The following is a 22,144-nucleotide window of genomic DNA, read 5'->3' as shown; positions in this document are numbered from 1 at the left end:
GTTTGGCCTGGTCGGCTAGGGGAAGGGAGGGAGGCGGCAGAGGCAGTTGAACTGATGGTCTCAATCTTAGTGACAAAGAAGCCCATGAGCTCCTCGCACTTTTAGTAATATTATGAATGGCTAGTAAAATAAAACTGAAAAATATTTCATCACTGCTGAGAAATGATCACTCAATTTCACTTCTGTTAAAAAAAAGCTATTCTTATTTTGTAAGCACCTTTCTTTCCTTTTATCTATGAAGAATTCATGTAATTAAGACTAACAATTTTTCAGCAAGTACTTACTTCATCTCTAGCACTTCTTCTAGCTGTTTTCTTCGTTCTATCCGCAGGTTAGCAAGGTGCGCCTCCCTCTCGGCAAGAGACTGCTGTGTTGAGGTCAGCCTGACCTTGGTAGAATCCAGTTCCTGCCTAGTCTTCTCCAGTGCAGCCATCAACTCTTCTAACTGTTAAGCAGATGCACAGTAAGACTTCAAATAACCTTTAAAATTCACAAACCAGAAACAGTACTGTGATCTACATCAAAAGCAATGATGCCCTGATTCTTGCTTATCTGAATGTTTCGACAGTGTCTAATAATAGTGGAGCCTGCCTCAACTTGTTTGCAGGTAAGAGAAGCTTTATAATTTTGTTCATTGCCTCATCATTTTTTTTTTTAATTATCTGCAATTCAATTTTAGTCAATAAGACAATTACAAATTCATCAAGAACACTGAGACAATGATGTGGGAATAGCATAACAATGGCGACAGGTCACTTTGACTACTGGCAGATCTCCACTGTTACTCATGGTAGGTCAGAAGATATGCTGTTTTACAAATAAAGGAGAATTCTATGATTTAATATGCAATGTACTGTGATGTTAAAGTGTATGTGTGTGCAGTTTACTGTGTTCCTTTAAGGCCACAAGGTGTAACTGCTGTGCCTTGCTTAGAACATAGGCTAGTGTAAATTGATGGGTCCAATTCAAAATTTTCCAAATCAGAATTCTCCAACAGGATCATCAATCTTGCCCCAAATCAATGGAAAAGTCAACAAATGAATCTGCTGATGTGGATCTGCCAGGTTTCCCTCCCATGCCCATACTAGCATAAATTCTGGAGAAACAAGTCTTTGTACAATAATAACATTTATGTTTCACAACACTATCAACACCTTCATTGCAGAGTTATAATAGCATCTTGTTTTCTGATCAGCATTAACACTGATGGTAACCGATTTAAAATAAATGAGTTCCCATGACATTAAAATAATGCAGATTGGAAAATATAGGTTGGCATATCAAGATAGATATAGAATGCTTGTGTAAACATACACCATGTCTATATAATAGTGCCATACAATACATGCTCCATCAAAAGGGTAATAAATTTGCATCTCTATGTGCTATATAGGATATGCTTTTTTAGCGCCATCATCAGTATCATCTCTATTACCTGTTTGTCTCTAGCAGGCTATACCTGCCGTGTTTAGCATGTGCACCCCATTTTCTATTGTTGGGAATTCGGACCACTAAACCCAACACAAGAAAGCAGTTGTTTTAGGATTGCTGCACAGTTTGAAGGAAATTAAATTCACGTAGACCATCAATGATTTAATGTAGGTTAATATATCCTCCAACTTATAAAAATAGCTGATAAAGCATTGAGGAAGTAGTTTTGACTTTCTTAAATAGCTGCATAATGTCTGGGTGGTTGGCTAGCCCATCAGTACCAAGGAAAATAGGAGCCTGGGTACTATGGGATTTTATGTATCTTTTACATCATGTTAACTCAGCTATCAAGGGGTTCGGAGAGAAATGTCCCTGATCTCTGGAAAGTCTATGCTTTGATCACAACAGGGGTCAACAGGCTGTCTGGAATATGTAGAGCCACCTGGTTGTTATCAAGGATGGACAATCTCAGATAGGATACCTAAACTCTGGAAAACTGGCTTGTTTTTACTTTTTTTAAATTAGAAAAATGGAAAGATTAAAAAAAAAACAGATGAAGCTCATTAATTATTGAAAGCAAAGAAAAAAGGCATAACCAATGAATAGAAAACAGTAAACTTAAATCAGGTTTGTAGTTCAACAAAATTACAGTTTCCTATAATGCTCCAGAGCTTTTAAAATTCTTTATTGGATTCAAATCAACTCATGCTAACATAATTTAGCTCCAGGACGTGGGAAACCGGGTCACATGTTTCAGCACAATTATAAAAATATTGCGTTAAGACTAATGCGCACAAAGTTCCCCTGATGGCCTCCTACTGGGTAAAAGTACTGCCCAGTGTAGTACCGTTCCACAAAGATTATAAGCTTCCAGGTATTGATTCTCATTCTGTGCTTAGTTTGTTGGTTTCAGTGAGGATACCAGTTGGGGCACTGAAATTAATTTCATTATCCTGGGATAAGGAGGGCAGAAAAAAAGTCAGACAGTCTTTCCACGGTTGATTGCTACGAACCGACCATGCTGGAAGGTGCGCCTGTGTGGATATTAGTGTGAAAACCGAATTGGGCTCAGCTATGAGATTGCGTATATGGTCAACTAGCATGCCAACACTCAATGCCTGGGTTCACACAAAGCAGTTGCCTGGGCAAGACAATTGATTCAAAATTTGGTATTCTCTCTTTTACCTCTCCTCTTATCTATGGATTTGCAACTTCAAGAATATTGCACCATAGTTTGTGGTCCCAATTCAGCGTTCTCAACTGAGTGGCAGGAGAGGCATTTCCAAAATATCAGATGATACTGTTTCACTTTTTCCGCATAGTAAGAAGTCTTCCTAACACTACAGTTGAGTGCCAAAAAACCTCAGCGCACATGTGGTTGGCAGTTTAAGAGCCTCAGATACTGTGCTACCCAGCTTCTTTGAACAAGTTAATTTGTTTAAATAACCTTGGTACTGCAATGTTCAGGTTCAGACACTTATTACCCAATTCTTTAGTTGAAGATTCTAGGTAGAGCGCCGCTCAAAGTTCAACAGCCATTTCTGTCTTGAGTTTCAACAGTTCATTGTTAGGCTGTTAAATTGCAGGACGTCACAACATCAAGACGTCAAAACACTTGCATTTATATAGCACCTTAAATGGCCCAAAGTGCTTCACAGGAGGCAAAAACAGATGCGAGAAGTAATAGGAGAAGAATTAGCGAGGAAGCAGCTGTTGAAGGTGGGTAGAGAAGTAGCACGATGAAGGAGTTTAAGGAGAGTGTACCAGAGTGTAGGGACCAAGGAGGCTGAAAACTCTGCCACTAGGTGGAGCTAGGGAAGGGAAGGCAGTTTGTGTCATCTAAACTGAGAGCAGAAGTGTAAAGTCAGCCACAGCTCACAGACTCTGCAAAAGAGTCCTCTTTGGGCAAGGAGCCGGGGAGTGGTGGGGGGGGGGGAGATGGGAAGGGAGAGGTGAATGATGTATTGAATAAAAATAAAATCAAGCTCTGCTGCTTTCCAGTAGCTTTAAATCTTTCCTTATATTCACACAAAATACTAAGAAATTTGGACTAAGAACAGAACAAACCAAGCCAAGGACATTCTCTCATTCACACTCTTGTTTGTTTTATCATTTACATACTAAATAAGATGAGTGACGACAGTCTGGGGAATGACAAACTTTTCCTACTTAAGATTGAACATCAGCATAAAACACTCCCAAGTGAGATACTGCACAGCAAAAATAGGCCCAAATACTTAAAACAAGAACCTCAGAAAACGACTGCCTACTCCATCTGTGTTGATACTTTCCACTCTTATCTCTATTCTGGAATCAGATTCAAGCAATAGTGAGGAATTTTGTGTTGTAGCAACCTTTCCACTGGGAACTGCATTCAGTCTGCTGAAACTTATTTTACTATAATACCGATATATATATTTTAAATAATTCAAGTATATAATCTTATAAATACCAAACAAAATGTATGCATCTTTTTAAGCAGAGTGCCAAATGTTGCATTTCCACAATGCAAAACTCAGGTCCTGAGTCTGTACTCAAAGGTTTTTTTTATTCCATTGCACTGCTACTCCAGGAATTTACGAGCTTTTATTGCAACTTTGCTGGCCATTAATGCCCATTTGCACTGCATTTTTAACCCCGTCAGTAAAAAGAGATTATCTGAAGCTGTTCTGTGATGCACATTTGTTTATGTAACAGCGTGTGACTGGAATTATCAACCCACCCCCATTATAAAGAATTTCCTGCAGAACCTCACACAGTAACAAATTCCTCTGATCTTGTACGGTCATAGCCTTTTATAACATGTGCAAATACTTCATGAGAGATATTAACAATTATAAAGTAGACAAATGGCAATTTGCATGGGATAACTTGGCTCCTTCCTGCCCCTTAGCTTATCTGCTGTCTTGAGTAACAACCAGTTTTTTTTAACCAAAAATTCATGTTTACATTTCAAGGTTTGCAAAAATGGGGAAAAAAAGACAAAGCTGCGTTTTTACCGCATACACGGATTAAACAAACAATATTAACCGTATGTGAAATTATTTAGTTTAACATCCTTCTTTAACACATAGGCAAGTGCCAGAGTGAGGAGCTGGATTTTACACCATGCAATTAGACAGTACTGTCGATTTGATCACTCTGCACAATGTCAGCAACACTAAGTGCAGATCTTAACTAAGGGGCACACCGCTGCTGAGCTATAGATATGGCACAGGCAGTTTCACCTCTCTTATAAGGTGACCACAGGAAATCAGGGTAAATTACGGAAAAATTATGAAAAAAATAATAGATTGATAAACAATCTATGGATGGCAGCAGTGCAGCTGAAAGGTATAAACTTTATGTTAGAAGCAGTGCATTTTGGGTGCCTCTAGAGCAGTCATTTTCTTTTTAAGTGAAAGCCACCTGGATCCTTCTGCACATAAAAGAAATACTGCAATAGGAAATACTCTTTGCTTACGATTGTGTCATGCTGCTAAAATGCATGGAACAGCTGCACGATTGAGCTCTTGCCTGAGGCAGAATAATGCATCAACACCTGTGCGTAAGATTACTGGATGCTGGTAGGTACTGAACCCATCCCGCCGCCCCACCCTCCCCCCGATACAAAACTTATATTAAAGTAAACTTTACAGCAATTCAAAACATCTAATTCAATGCATCCAATTATCAAGTACATCATGTAAAGTCATAGATTTGGATTTTTCAAACTTCTTTGTAAAAATCCTAGCATTTAGATTTTGTTTGTAATTAATCATTTAGTTCTTCCTACCATATTAAATAATGGGCTAGATTTTCCTCTTTTCAAAAAAAATGGGTAAACGCTTGTTTATCATTGTAACTTATGAGCTGCTAAGAAAATCAGCGGAACGTACATTTTTGAAACACATGATTCCTAAGAATACAATTTCATTAGCAGTAAAGAAAAACAACCAATCATGATCGTGATCCTGTAATGCTTTTCAATCAACTAATCAGTCGCTTAGCTGGTATAAATGGCGAGAAATTCATTAATCCAACTGTAGGCATCTGCTGAACGATAATTGAGAAAAGCCCAACTTAGCAACGAGCCACTGCAAACATTAGAAATCTGTGTGATGGAAAATTGAGAAAAGCCTGATTTAGTGTCACCTCCTGCACATACTGGTAACCATCATAATCAGATTTTGGTGGCAGAGGAGAGCCCTGAAATATGCTGATAAGTTAACAAGTGTGGGAATTTATTACTGTAAATGAACTCCGCGTCAGCTACTCAGAAAACCTGGCAGAAATACTGAAGAATTTGCATGACTTAAAGAAGAGTACAAAGGTAAGGCAAGAACATGATTGTACAGAGCTTTAGAATAGTGAAAGCTTCATATTCAGTTAAAGTAAACAAGCTATATAACTTGGACAATAAGCAGACGACTAGAAAAAAAGAACTTGTATTTATATAGAGCCTTTCATGTCCTCAGATGTCCCAAAGCGCTTTACAGTTAATTCATTAATAAATAGGTTCAACATCAATATTAAAAAGAGGAGGCAACAGTCAAAGATCAAGATACTTGACGAAAAATTGATAAAGGAAATGCAGTGGATGTTGCATGGACAGGAAGTTGGTTAAACGAGTGAAACCAGAGTAATGGTAAATGGATGTTTTTCCAGACTGAAGGGAGGTAAACAGTGGTGTCCTCCATAGTTCTGTATTGGGACCATTTTTCATCTCAATATACATAAAAGTAAATGATCTGAACTTGGGTATAGAGGGCACAATATCAAAACATACAGAGGACACACAGATAGCAAGAATAGTTAACTGTGAAGAAGATTGTAAGCAACTTCAGGAAGACATAAACAGGTTAGTAGATTGGACAGACATCAAACAAAAATGCAGAGAAATGTCAGCTAATAGATTTTAGAAGAATAAAAGGACATATTTACTAATTGTAAAGCCTTAAAAAGAGTAGAGAAGCAGAGGGACTTAAGTGTTCAGATAAAAATTTATAAGTGGAAGGACAAGTTAAAAATGCTGTAAAGAAATATGGGCTAAGTTTTGCAAATAGGGGTATAGAGTATAAAAGCAAATAATTAATGGTAAATCTTTACAAATCATTGGTTAGGCCACAGTTGGAGTATTGCATCAAGTTTTGGGTGATTTACTTTAAGAAATATGTCAAGGCCATGGAAAGGACATAGAAGAGATTTACTATGATGATATCATGGGTTTAGTTATAAGGAGCGACCAGAGAAACTGGGGCTCTTTTCATTAGAAGGTTAAAAAGTGATCAGATAGAGATGTTCAAAATGACGAGATTTTGACAAGGTAAATCCGGAAAAACAATTTTCCCTAGTCATGGAGTCGGTAATGAGAAGGCAAGAATTTAAGATCATCACCAAAATAACGAAGGGAAACGTTAATGGAATTTTTATTATTATATAGAGAGGGTTGTTGGGACATGGAATGCCTTACCAGAAATGATGTTGGAAATTGAATCCATAAAAGCTTTTAAAATGTAAGTAGATATATATTTGAAAAAGAAAAAAATTAAAGAGGGTGTGGGATACGGCAGGGAATGGGACTAAGTGCATAGCTTTTAGAGAGCTGGTGCAGATGTGATGGAGCAAATGACCTCCATCTGTGTTGATTTGAGGTCGATTGACACCTTTAAAAAGGAGCTACATTGATATTTCTTGAGGAGGAGGATTGAGGGTTGTAGAGATATTAATACCACTGCTTCATTTCCCCCCACCCCTAGGCCAGGTAGGAAAAGGATCCAAAAACCTCAGATGCCCACAGTTCTATGCTCAAGAAACCAGTGGCATGTGTGGAATAGCATAGGAGTAGTCAGTTGGCACTCCTTTCAGTGGCAGTTCCTTGCCATCACATAGCCCTGGGCAAGAGGTAGTAGTGCCTCTGAAAGCAGTAAGTCCACAGCAACTCCAATAAAGAGGAGTCCCGGCACTGATGCAGAGTTGGGAATCGGCACTAAACACAGTTGTTGACATTTTTACATGACGCCATTTTTTAACTCTACTTTTTCATGAACCTACTCAATTTTACTTTGCTATAAACACTAGTGAAGGAATTTTAACCCCTTCCCCAGCACAGAGACTAGAAGGTGGGGGGGGGGGGGGCACTTAAAATGGAGCAGGACATTTAGCCACTGGCCTGCCAGAAAGGTCAGCAACCTGAAACATTAACTCTGTTTCTCTCTCCACAGATGCTGCCTGGCCTGCTGAGTATTTCCAGCATTTTACATAAGAACAAGGAGCAGGAGCAGGCCATTCGGCCCTTCGAGCCTGTCTGTTTCTATGACAAGAAAACTGTTCAGAAAGCAGAAACAAATGACAATTGCGTGCATTTCTGAAATAAGTTACCCACTGCTCTTAATCAGCGCAAAAAGCAATTGTGAAATCAATACCTCTCTTTGGTTTGAACTACTTAGCAAGTAAATGTGCAGAAAGACAGTAAAAAAAAATTAAATTAACCCCACAGTATTAATTGAAGGTTATATTGAAGAACTACACATCAATGGAATGAAATAAGGAGGAAATAGACAAAGAAGTTAAGGCAGCTTGAAGAAATCAAGAAGTTAGTTAGAAAGGTTTGTTTAGTAGTCACCAGACATACGTGGGCACAATAACATTGTTTCCCTGTGGAAAAAGAGTAACCAATAGATTAGGAAGTGCAAGAGTTGAGCAGAAGGCGTACCTGGAACTCACAACATGGTTCGGAACCGACGGTGGTGTTCCCAATACGTGTGTGGCTTTGGTCAAGATACCCATTTAAATGACATCAATAGTCACAATATAAATCTGATATGGTTAGTTTTAGAGAGATGACACAGAATTGTAAATAGCTAAGATCAAGAACAGAAATGTGTGATTACATGTTGTAATCATGCAATCACACATTATAAAAGTAACAGTGACTTAGATGCAAAAGCAAAAATAGAATTACAAGGAAAAAAGGTACAGACAGTGATAAGAGATTCGAAACCTGCTTGATTAGTAGGTAGGCTGCTGATTCACTCCAACAATCTATACTGCGGGTCTCTAGACAAGAGATTCATTACTATAATTGGTATTTTAGCCATTTGAGTACACAGCGTCAATCTAATAACTCACAAGAATAGTGAAATGGTTTTACGATATATATCAATTAGGTCACTTAGCATAACCTGTTCTATATTTCCTGATCCAATATTCTCAATTTAGTTTTATTCCAAATATGACCATTTTCCACACATATCAATTAAACCTCTTATAATCAGCATTTTCTTCAATAATCTGAGCTGGTCTTGGTAAGACTGTATCAAGATTTATACTATGTAATTTGGCTGCTAAGCACCATTTAAGAACTATTACAGTAAGGCAGAATTCACCTTGCTTCAAAAAAATAAAAGTGTTCATATAACGTAACAATTACATTTCCTAACGTGAAAATCATGAAACTGTTACTGTAAGTACAGTACTGAACAAACAATACTTCCAAGTTCACAGCCTACAGCTGGGTAACTGAAATATTTCCTTCTTAATAGTATTCATGTACATTTTGATTGTGGTACTCAAAGGGTTAAGATATAGCCTGTATAAAAGTTTTACCTATAACTTCTACTCTTTACAGTACCTCTGTAAAGTAAGGAGCGGAAGAAGAGCTAGTGAACATAGTGGTACAAGCAAAGACCTAGTAACATTCATCTTGAAAAAGGTTTACTCTTTATCTGCCTGGCTCCATGCGTATTATTGCATGAAGCCTGGCTGAAAGGTACAGAGAATGAAAAGTACAGGACATGAAAGAACTTTTATTATTAGGCTTCTGTCAGGGAGCAATCACTGGTTTTATGATGGATGACAAGTGTGGTGACACTGAAGGTATGGATCGCATGGAAACACCTGTGGACTATGTTTCCATGGTTCTGAGCTCAGGATATAACAATGGAGAAAAATACACAAACAATAAAGAATATTTCTATGATTAGCATGCAAGAATATGTGAAGATTATTGCAGTTTAAAAAAAAACAGTAATCTGGCTGAAGCACCAAATACCCATTTTGGTTCATTGTTCAAATTAAAGCACTTAATGTAGGATTCAACTAAAGATGAGCAGAAATGGCACTTTCATGAGCATGAAAGGATTGTGTGCGCGAGAGTGGTAGAACATGGGTTCTCTGATAGAGAGAATTGCCAATCTCGCTATGTCACTGCAGGAAGGCCTTGAGCAAAGGACAGGCACGTCCTTAACGTGGAATTTATACGAGAGGCAAACACCCGCAGGTTGCTCTCTATCAGTCATTTACTGAGCAAATCTGCAGCCTGTATTCTTTGTCTAGAAATGTGACAGGATTTTAGAACCGAATTAAGTATGGCAACTTGTTAAAAATTAATTAAATGCTACTTTGTGAAAAGGAAATCTAGCACTGCACATTTAACGCTGTCTGCGTCATTGTAAATTAGTTGCATGATTTACAAAAAAAAAATTGAACAACTAAACTGAACTCTTACAAGGAGAGACTTTTAATGACCTTAAAATTAAGCTTTAATCTAACTACAGTATTCAACTGTATGGGAGACATACTCGAACTGCTTTTTTGGAAGGGACAAAAAGCAAAATATTGCAGAAGCTGGAAATCTGAAACAAAGAGAAAATGCTGGAAACACTGAGCAAGTCAGGCAGCATTTGTCTAGGCAAAATAAGTTGCGTTTCAGATGTGGAACCCTTCCTCAGAACTCAAAGATGTTACAGATTTTTTAAATGAGGATATTTTCTAAACCTAAAAAAAAAAAATCACAGAATGGGAGGGGGTGTGGGGGACGTTTGAGAGCCATTGACTGTCTCCTGACATTAAGCCATCAAGAGCAAAGAGTGAAGGCAAGTTCTCTCATGCAGACCTGTTTCTCTGCAGAAGATCTAGAAGCCTCTTCCTGGGCGAGAACCACCTCTCTCTCGGCAGTTATCTGCACACTCTCACGCAGGGCTTCTTCCAGTTCCTCAATTCTCTCGTCTTTCTGTTGCACTGATTCCTGGGAAAAAGCAGGAAAACTAGGAATATTATTACAATGGATAACTGCAATAGATTGTTAGTAGGTTCTCCAAAGATTTTTCGTAGTGCAATTCTATTCAGAGATTAAAATAAAAACAGGATCAAATCTGAAATGATAAAAAATTAGAGGTGAAATAGTAGGTAAATTATCACAATCTACCAAAAAATGTATTTTACATACATTAAACACAGCAGTGATCAATGGTTCTGCCCTGGAATTTTCAACTTTCTACCACTCATCTGTAAATGTAAGATGAGTATAAAGGTAAACCTGCAATTAAAAAGGTTAAGAGAGGGCCAATTCAGTCCAATGTTATGGAACTGTTGGTTTATAGGCTAGACATTGAAAAATGGTACATACAAGACGAAAGTTAATCAAATCATGAAACGGTAAGGATCTGTGGGCTTCTAATTTTTGAAAATGGTCCTTTTCACAACTATAAGTGAAAACAAAACAAAAACAAATAAAAGATACATAAGCTGTTGTTGGAACTGGCTGGTCACACAGGGACGCTGTGTGCTGGTTATCCAACATACAAATTGAATTTGACAGCATGCTAGCAATTTAATTCACCAAAATCAACAGTGAACGTGTTATCCAGCTCAGCACTGAAGGGCAATTTTAAACCCATATGTGGAAGCTGACAATGGTGGTATTTTCAGAGTTTTGTAGCACATTGGTGAAAAAAATAAAGGCTTTTTGAGAGACTGCTTTTAACTGAGATTTTTAAAGTGCAGTCAAACAGAATAACAAAAGCAGAGACATATACACACTTAGCACTCGTAAGCATTGTAATTTCTAAGTGCAAAAATGATTTCAAAGCCGAACCAAATTATTTGTGATGGAACAGTGATGTACTTTATAAGTGTTGTTAACCTTTCAAAGTAAACCAATTATATACTTAGTAAATATGTTAAGTTATCAGAACAAAATTCAGTATTCCAATTTTTCAAAATAGATCATTAATACCTCCTTATAATGTAATGTATTTAAAATTAATACTCAAAGAATGCATTATACATCTTTAAACTACCTTTAAAAAAATGCTCTGCTGCCTGATGCTCAAGTAAATTCAACCATACTATGTAGCGCGGAACCAGGCGATGTGACCATTGTGTCCATACCAACTCTTCACTAGAGCAATCCAAAACAAACTCCACCACCCTACTTTCTCCCCATAGCCCTGTATGTCCCACTGCTTTAAAAAAAATATTAACCTCAGTCCTCAATCTCTTAGTGAGGATTTTAAATTGATGGCCCCTCTTTCACTTAATCCCCAAACAGAAGAAATAGTGTTACCTATTCACCCTAGAAAAAGCCCATCATAATTTTAAAAACCTCTATTAAATATACTTTCAACTTCTCTGCTACAGTGAAACTATCTCAGATCTCTCTTCATAACTGTAGATTCCCTTCTCTGGCATCATCTTGATTAATGTACACTGTACATTCCTTATAATGGGGGTGCCCAAAATGCACACATTACTCTGTGACATAACCACTGCCTTGTAACAAATTTTTTGTTACCTCTTTATCCTTGTACTCTATATCCCTGTTTATGACTTTATCTAGCTACACCTGCATTTTTAGGGAAATATGTATTTGAACCTCTAGATCTCCATTCATCCACATTCTTCAGCATCTTTCCATGGATATTTCCATGCTTTGTTTTTCCTCCCAAAATCACACTTCTTAGCACTAAACTATATTTGTCAATTGTCCACTCATTCCATTAAACTGTCTATGCCCTTAAGTCTACTGCGATGTTTTCCAAAGCTCTTACTTTTTTGTCAACAAGTTTCAATATTATGTTCCATATACCCAAATCAATATCATCTATACTGAGAACAGTAGTGGAACCAGCTCTGACCATGGGGTTATCGCATTTACAACCCATCTCCAATTCAAGCCATTAATTCTAACTCTTGGTTTCCTGTCCCTCAGCCACCTTTCTATCCATGTGGTTACATTTCCTCTTACACCATATACCTAAATTTTTGTAAGAAAACAGCTTACTGAACACCTTCTGAAAAACCAAATAAACCAAATCTATTGCATTACCTTTACCTATCCTATTATCTCATTCGAGTGCAATATATCCAAGTTTGCTGACAATACAAAGCTAGGTGGGAAAGTAAGCTGTGAAGAGGACACAAAGAGCCTGCAAAGGGATATAGGCAGGTTAAGTGAGTGGGCAATAAGGTGGCAGATGGAGTATAATCTGGCAAATGTAAGGTTATGCACTTTGGTAGGAAGAATAGAAAAACAGAGAGGCTTAGGGGTCCTCGTACAGGAAACGCAGAGAGTTAGCATGCAGATACAGCAAGCAATTAGGAAGGCAAATTACACGTTGGCCTTTATTGCAAAGGGGTTGGAATACAAGAGTAAGGAAGTCTTACTACAATTGTACAGAGACCACACCTGGAGTACTGTGGACAGTTTTGGTCTCCTTATCTGAGGAAGGATATACTTGCCTTGGAGGCGGTGCAACGAAGGTTCACTAAATTGATTCCTGGGATGAGAGGGTTGTCCTATGAGAAGAGATTGAGCCTATACTCTCTGGAGTTTAGAAGAACAAGAGGTGATCTCATTGAAACATAAGATTCTGAGGGGGATTGACTGGGTAGATGCTGAGAGGATGTTTCCCCTGGCTGGAGAGTCTAGAACTAGGGGGCATAGTCTCAGGATAAGGGGTCGGCCATTTAAGACTGAGATGAGGAGGAATTTCTTCATTCAGAGGGTTGTGAATCTTTGGAGTTCTCTACCCCAGAGGACTATGCATGCTCAGTCTTTGAGTACATTCAAGGCTGAGATAGATAGATTTTTGGACTCTAGGGAAATCGAGGGATATGGAGATCGGGCGGGAAAGTGGAGTTGAGGTCGAAGATCAGCCATGATCTTATTGAATGGCGGAGCGGGCTTGAGGGGCCGTGTGGCCTACTGTTGCTCCTAATTCTTGTTTTCTTATGTTCTTCAAAAGAACTCTTATTAAATATTTAAATTTGCACCGTCACGCTAAAATAAATTATATAAAGCTATTGCTTTTTTAGTGGGATTACAGGATATTACAAATTGAAGAATGGCTTCTGATTTCATGCTTCCTTGTACATTCAGCCTTAGATGAAACATTTAACTCTTTGCTGTAGGATAGAAACATTCATCTTTTACATAAAAGGAGTAAAGAATAATTAGTCACACTAAATCAATTGAAATAAAGCTGTACCCACATTAAAACTTTCAAATGTGCTCCATATTATGCACAGTTGACTAAATGTATGGTTAACACAGTTCTCGAATGCACTTGTACTATAAGATTTGATTGCTTAACCTAGATTATTTGTTTATGCGCTTGCTTCAGCAATTTAAAGCGACTCCATAGGAAAGCTGTAAAATTAAAATAGGTAATAGGATGAATTATTATCTCTCCAACAGCATCTCCTCCTTGTTTAGCGAGTGTGAAGACTTATACATTATTTATCAAAATGTCATCATGTTTAAATACTGCAATGCATTTCAGGGCAATTTATGGCATCATGTTCTGTGCTCGTAAATAATGAAAAGGATTTCCTAACACTTACTTTTACACAAAACAGCACTCCTTTAATGTAGTGATTGGGATCTCTACAGCTATAGAGGACCATGACATATCACCACAACTGATTGGTAACATTTCTGATGCTGTAATAAAATAGTTTTTCCACATTAAAAAGGTGTTATATCAATGCAAGTTGGAATATATATTATTGTGAAATTGCCAGGTTAATGTCAAAACAATGACGTTTGGAAGCATGGCTTGATCCCCAAGAAACATATACATGTCTGTGTGCTCATCAAGGCGAGATGATGGTTCTCAGTAACAGAACACCTTTCCACTGCACACCAGTACACTCTCAGCATTGTGGAACTGCATTAATGGGTATTTCATTAGCCATAATCTCTGCCCCTTCCAACTTTCTAACCAAGATTGACAATCAGGATTCTAATTTCAAAACATTGAGGTTTTTTTTTGTCCAATTCCTTAGCAGATTGTGGCTGTATTCAATATTTACAAAGATTTCTCATAGTTTTTCAAAGCCACACAATGTTTCATCAGACCAATCAAGTATGATATGAAAATTGAATTACAAAGATTCATTTAGTGTTATTTGAGGTTCAAAATATATAATGCCAGTGTCACACTGACAGAAGAGAGATGTTACATTCTAATCTCAGTGAGCAAGGAATAAATTCCCCCATTACATTACATCACTATAAATCAATTCACTGCAATTTGGTCATTTCTGCCTTTTGAATTATTTGAAAATCTGTTGCAAAGTGCATGTGGTATTGCCTGGAACTGTGGAGAAATATTTGTACATTCACAATAGAAAATATTGTATACTTAAAAAAAACCTTTAGAATTCACCAATGATCCAATTATACTATTAAAAAATGTGCCAATTAGCTTAACATGCGTCATTTTCTTCATTTAAGACAGCTAGCATTTTGGTTTCCATCTTCAACTACTATAATAAGGTACATCTGCTAATGAATCTTTCGATCACAAATAAGGTGGTCATGCTGTTTTAATACTTAAACATGAGCTTTCAAAATTCCAGTTGGCACTTCAAATGTCTGACTGTAGCTCAATCGTTCCCTGTAAATTCTGATTAGATTATTGCTTCCTGTGCTTAATATTTGTGGCACAGATGCATTGGGCCAGATTTTGTGGTCAGCGGTGAACAAACAGCGCCAGCTGTTCATTACACTTACACTTGTCCACAGACCTTCTGTAGGGTTTTTGCACTGGAACTTGCTGTAAGTGTAAAACCATTCCAGTGCAGTGCCCAAAGATCTGGGGATCTATGACCTGTGTGAACAGGGAAAGCAACTGTGCATTTCCTTAACCAATCAGATTGAAGAATTCTTACTGAGCAGCAGAGAGTCTGAACCAGGAAGTTTAAGCTAGAATAGATAATTTAATGACAAATCAAGTACAGAAAGCAAAATGAAGAGAGAGAAAGAAAGATGGGATTAAGCGAGAGAGATGAAAGAGACAAAGAAAAAGTAAAAAATGATTTTTTTAAATCTCCAACAATAATTAAAATCTGAAGGAATGAGACTCCACACTTATAAAAGGTAATTTTCAGTGCCAGAGACTTATCACGCCGTTAACAATTTACTTACACAGGAATGGACAAGCCCTAACATTTGCTGGCGAGTTTAGTGTGCATCTATCACATAAGTACAGCAACTTCATGCCGTTACATGTGTTTCAATGCTGAGTCTCTCGGCGAGATACCGGTGTAGCGAAGCTGCTGGAGGAGCAGGGCAACTTGGACAGCAACTTCCTGATTTCTGCGTTTAACTGCGCATGTGCGGCCGGCGGTGTTGCTGTCCGATTTACACTTCAATAACGGTGGGCACTTACAGCCTCACCGTTATTTTTACCACCATGATCCGAGCCATTATGTATGGCAATGTGTGGCGATATCATGGATTACTATTACATGGCTGAAATGAGTATACTGTACAATTAAGTGCAGAAGCTAAGGACGATATAGCTTTTAACCCGATTTGCTCGAATTGTTTTAACCATTTTAATTTAAAACAGCAATGTACAACTGGAAGTGCAGTTAAAAACTGTTAAAACTTTATTTTTCTATTCTAACTGCAAAAGGTCTAGTAATCTGTTTTTTTTTTATTAAGTTCAGAATTAGGAATTTCATTAAAAATAAGTGATGCTTTCTAAATATTAGCTGAGAAAATCTGGATCTGGGTCTCTTGTTCATCCAGACCAAGTACAATACTGAGCATGCACACAGAAATCCTTCCCATTCTGAGAGTTTCACCTGTTATATGCTGGTGCACCAAACCACCCCATGGAATATTTTGCACTCGGACATGCAAAAAGAGCGCAAAAGAACAGGATTTTTGAACAGTTGAACATTTGATTTTTTTTTTGGTCTGCTGGCTGCCTATCATGAGTGGAGACTCATCGTCATGCTCAAGAGTCTACAAATTAAGATGCTGAAACATTCATATGGGTAACATTTCAGTTGGCCTGATATGGAGTGCACAGTCTATCCCAATAAGGACACATCTCATTTACCCAAGTTAAGAGAGCTTAGGGCAAATTCATAAAAGCAGCAGGAAGCTCATCAGTGCTGTATGGAGGTAAGCTATAAATAAGCACAGAGCATGGATATGTTTCCTGTTGCTTGTCCAGCTAGGAACATTGTACCTGTTAGGGCAATGGTTTACAAGGCTATCTGAAGTTAAATGGTAAGAATTCCAGTGACTGGCCTATCTCTTTATCTCTGATTAATAAGCCAAGCTAGCTGGTCAGGCATCAATGATGCCCTGGACTACTGAAGGGTTAACTCATTTTCCATTGGTAGACGTGTCATCTCAACCCCACTTCCAAAAGGTGATGATTACTTGTTGGTTATGCCTATTTACAGAATTACTAATGTAAACCATGGACTTTATTAAGATAATTTCATAAGCCTGCAGAGATGTGATGTGTATGTGCCTTCTGTTGCAACTGCTAGTAATTTTTCTGTTAAGAATTACTAAAATCATCGCAGTTTGTTGAAGTAGATTCTATTGCTGTTGGAACATACATATGTGATTGGTCTCTTAAAATTACTGCAGATTACCCATGTGTAGGATTTTCTCCAGATTTCTGCATTTAATACCAGACAGCTTTGTACCTTGAAACATTTTCCATTTGTAATATCTGAATTTATGAAGTCAGCACTATTTACAAAGGGATAAATATCACTTTGTAGCTGCCTCTGTGGAAGTCAATATTTGTACATTAGTTTGCTCTGCCCTGACTTTAATGACCTGTGCAAACTTGGCTTTTATAACCTTCCTGAGTTTTCCCCTCAGCTGCAGATTTCTTCAAATTAAATTCTTTCAACAATGGTACAGTTTTTCTCCTGAACATAGCTTTAAAACTTTGGCTGTAGTTCAAAACACATTTCAGCAGCACATATGGAATTTATCCACTACTTAATAGAACCCCCACTGGTCAAGCGAAGACAAATGCATACAAACTCATCCGAGTTAACAATCCTGAAATATATTAATACTTTAGTTAGTAAAGCAGATAAAGGCCAATTGGTTTTAAACACTGCGATTGATTTAAAATGTGGCCACAGTGAACTATATTCCATTGCATATTAATCATTTATAGATGTTGGTCTAATTTTTCTTCATTGGTTTAAGATGGGATGTTAGGGACTAGGTTTACCTCCACATATCACGTGACAAGGCAGAAAAATATCCCTTTATAGAAAAGATGCTGAGGTTGGTTTCTAAATCCTTATAAAGCAAAATTTGACTAAAGGGGATGAATATGTGATGAATAGTTTCTGCAAGAGAAGTTTAAAGTCTGACACACCTGTCCTCACCTTCGTCCTTAACCTTGCATTCTAGTTAAGCTAAACCTACTAAATTGATTTTCAGCTGTACCATCCATGGAGATCCTGGAGCGCTTATCTAACAAAGAGGCCAACTTTCATGACTCTGTTAGAAATAACCGTAGACAATCTCTTAAGATAGCCAGAAATCAAACAAGCTAAAAACTCTGATGCTGTAGAACAGCCGCCATATGAATTCATTTTAAAATTTGCTCTCGTGTTAATTCATTACACAACTTGTCATCCTGATTTTAAAGCTGTCTGCTTTTGTCGCGTGCAACTGTTTAGGCAGAAAAGCACAGCCAATGCAAGCAATGAAAAGTGTGAAATTCAAGAGAGAAGCCAGTGTTGAAAACCTTGCAGTCTGATCGACATGTTTTAAAACAGTGGAGAAAAACTCACGTCTGTTAAAGTTCTATCATGACTGTCTAGTAGTTGAATATCTGCAAGCTAACACAAGTAGACTGATTTGGGATGGAGAAAAGAAAGATGTTAATCATATGGTACAAATTATGGAGAGCAGATATTAGCAATGCTTCTTAAGCAGGTAAATCAAGGGTCAAAACTGAAAATATTACAATTTCAGCTACATTTTAAATCCACAGGTTTAAATTAGCCATTATTCAGGTACACACTTCAATTTTCTTGACATATAACACACCAAAAATGTGCAAATATATCAAGCTCTGAAACAAAAGCAATGATTCTAGCATGACAGATGTTACATATACAGGTAGACTACCTTTTATCCAAACTTCCGAAAACCGAAACCCTCTAAAAACCGAAGGTTTTTTCGTTCAGCGTAAGTCATGCGCACGACATGACCAGAGTGGCGCACGACCCCGACCCCGACTCCCGCCGACCCCCCCGTGGACCCCCCCGCCGACCCCGACTCCCGCCGACCCCCCGCCGCCGACCCCGACGACCCTGACCCCCGCCGACCCACCCCCGACAAATTTCCCAGTCTTATAAAATACCTTCCGAAATCCGAAATTTTCCGAAAACCGAAACACGGCTGGTCCCGAGGTTTTTGGATAAAGGATAGTCTACCTGTATTATAATCTTCAGATCTTGCAACTTTCTAGGATAGTTTTGTCTACTGTGTTTTCATCTAGTTGATTGAAATTGATCGTCGCTTGACATTCAACCAGATCATGATTTACCAGGTTGCATTCATAGTGGCTAAAGTGGGAAAAGGTCCTTGGAACCTCTTTCCTAAATAGACTTTACATTTATAACTGGCATAGAAATTCTCTCTCGTACCTACAATTGGGTTCACAATAGGAAACAGAATGCAAATACAAACAGATGACAAATGGGCCTAATTTTGCCTCAGGAACCAACATATATAGAATTTACAGCACAGAAACAGGCCATTCGGCCCAATTGGTCTAAAGGACTTTTCCACTCTGCAGAGTTGGATCACAAATCACAAATTTAAGTCTTGTAAAGCCACAGCATCCAGGGAACTCCCACATTAACTGTGCTGCTGCGATGTAAAGGGTTTCATTAGTCAACATTACAAATGTCCAGCTTTCTGATTTTCCATTTCTTCTACTGCACTAGATAAGGCCATCACTGGAAAATAGTTTCTAATTTGCTTTTAGAATAATTTTACTGCAAAGTATTACTCAATAGTTTTTAAATTCTATCTATTGACACAGAAAAGTTAGCTTCATAAGACTTGCATTAAACCTCCTTGTTATTTTGAAGACTGTGTTCCTGAATCCATCTCCCAGTGTGCACCAATATCCAATGATATTTCCCACCTCGAACACTGTGGTATGCAACTGCCCGGGAACATCAGATTAGCAAATGATGACAGGAGACCTAGTCACTAGAACATCTCAGTCTTATTGCCTGCTGAACCACACAGAGAAAGTATTGGTCATTTCTCCTCACAGTTTGTAGAAAGCAGATGCAAAAATGTCTTGAAATCTAAGTTTTGAAAAACAAAGTAGAAGCTTAACTTTCTTCATAATGCCCAACATGCTTTGAACATTTAAGCTATATATTTGATCAGCATCCTAAGATAAAATGGTCCTGAGTGAGCTTTAAACACTTAAAATTTAGATAAATTTGTGTGTACAATAAAAATATTATTATTTTCCTTATGTTAGATCTCTAATTTACATATATACACAATATTGTCCATGCATCTTGAGGTTTTAAATTTACATTTTGAAATCAAGGATGTGTGTGTATATATAGTGGACATGAGGAGGGGAGAATAAAAAGTCTGACCAACAGTCTTATACAAGACAGAGAGCAATCAACCCACCTCCATGTGCTGCGAGTTATCTGTCAGGTTATCTTCCCGTTTGCGAGCTTCCTCCAATAATTGCGCATTTTTCTTCTTCTCCATCTGCTCTTTGTGCTTCAGGTTGGCCACTTTTTTATTCTGATCTTTTACTTGTCTGAGAATTTGAAAGAGGAGTCAGTCAAGTAATATGGGTCAATGATAAAATGCTACCTTGTTTTATTCTTAACATTTTCCCCCTCCCCACACCCACAAAATTTCAGACATTGTTATTTGAAGTTCACCAGCTGCTTCGCCTGGTTTGAGAGGGCGTTGCATCTATTTCTGCACATTCAGCATCAAACATGGCAACAAGAGTGCTCGAACATACCAGAACTTCCGGTAAACTGACATATTCATGTTCAAATAGTGATGCATTATAATTTTTGTGCTCAATATTGATTAATTTGGGATTTTCTTTCAGAAATGCTCATGCAATTGCACTATCCCCCTTTAAGAACATACAGTTTACTTGTAATTCTTACCATTCTAAATAATGAACACAGAATATCCTAGCAGAGGTATGATAATAGCTGCTGATCATTCTTAATTATGGGTCATTAACTTTAATTTAATTCCCCTTTAATAGGAGTTCACACTACTTACACCACATTAGACAAAGTCCTCTAATATTGTAAATGGAGGAATGAATTAGTGTATTTGCCTATGTGAGCAGACAGCATTTGGATTTTCCTCCACATTAATTTTTAATACTATGTTGGTTTGACTAAAAAGGCTTTACAGGGGATTCATTACTAAACTTATGTAAAGATACCGCTAAGTGCTAAGTGAATATGCACCGTTATATTAAAAAAAACACAATCAGCCCTGCGTCCTAGTTTGCACATGGCAATTTCGGAGTTGCAGTTTCCATTTGTATATCTATGTTGCCCAACCACAAACAAAAAAAGCACTCCGCTCTTTAAAGCTGTCACTTCAGCAGCAACAAAAGATAATGGCCCGGATTGTGTGGTGGTAATGATGGCGAAACTGTCAGCGGCTGCTGTCATTACTCCTCTGAAAGTGACAGCAACTTCTGGAGTCAGCGCATGTGCAGATAAACACGGAAATCCAGAAGTTGCGGTCAGTCATTCCCTGCTCCTCCACATGTTGCGCTGACAAACTCCCCAGAATGGCAATCAATTCAAATCACAGTTCCTGATGAAAACTTCCCCCAATACGCTGGAATATCACTGTTAATCCCCTCTCCCCTCAAAAGGTTAAGCCTTGTTGAAAGAGGTGTAACTGGGTTTTTAACAGTCTATTGATTGCTCGACAACCATTCTGGCCCTGAAAAACGAATGTTATATTTCTGGAATGTCAATTTTTTCTATTAATATAAGAATTACAGCGCCTTTAATATAATAATATTTTTTTTTAAGTTTATGATATTTCAACTTCTACCATAATCCTATGTGTATGTCCGAATCTTTATTTCGCTCTCTGTAAAATTTATAAAAAGTAAATTAGAATCTGTGCATTTTACTTCCTGGTTTGCTGTCTGAGAGAATTCTTCAATGTGATTGGCTGCTTAGCCAGCCTGATGACACCACTGTTGCTGGACGCTGATGATTCGCTTGATTTGGCGTCAGATTCAAACTAAGGTCGGGAGAGCTGAAATTCACGCCACAGAGATCGCTAGATCTTTGTGGGCAGCTTTCTTCGAGGTCAACGGCGAGCATCGTTGCTTCGCGCTGACTGCAAATTCCGGGCCAATAATTTCATCGTAATTTTTTCCTGGGTTTGGATCACTTCAAGTAAAATATTCTTCTGGGAGCAGATCCATGCAGAAGTCCCTCCATACCGTTTTTCAGTAAATAGAAATGTAAAATACAGGGACTACACAATAGCTCTCTTTCCAAACCGTCATCATATTTTAAGCAGACTTAGAGAACTATTTTCCAATAAACAAATTTGTGCTATCTATGGTGAATCAGAATAAAGAAATGCTGTACTTAGCTATTTAAGTTTAAGTGC

At 37.9% G+C, this 22,144-nt stretch overlaps 1 protein-coding gene across 6 annotated transcripts in view; it reads right to left on the bottom strand.

Annotated features, from left to right (window-relative positions):
• Window positions 1-22,144, bottom strand: part of LOC147111092 (ERC protein 2) — an 885,067-nt gene that overhangs the window by 276,591 nt on the left and 586,332 nt on the right. For 5 of the 6 annotated variants that reach the window (XM_086001631.1, XM_086001633.1, XM_086001635.1 and 2 more), the window contains 3 exons: window positions 20,150-20,285; window positions 10,307-10,438; window positions 285-445 (listed from right to left, as the gene is read on the bottom strand). In XM_086001631.1, coding sequence (XP_085857757.1) covers window positions 285-445; window positions 10,307-10,438; window positions 20,150-20,285 — 429 coding nt within the window. The remainder of the gene's footprint in view (window positions 1-284; window positions 446-10,306; window positions 10,439-20,149; window positions 20,286-22,144) is intronic. The other variant, XM_086001634.1, reaches the window with a different exon arrangement.

This window comes from Somniosus microcephalus, chromosome 11 (genome assembly GCF_052327205.1).
Source record: "Somniosus microcephalus isolate GS21.2 chromosome 11, FLI_Smic_1.0, whole genome shotgun sequence".
Taxonomy (NCBI): Eukaryota; Metazoa; Chordata; class Chondrichthyes; order Squaliformes; family Somniosidae; genus Somniosus; species Somniosus microcephalus.
This window is presented reverse-complemented; position numbering and strand designations above follow the sequence as displayed.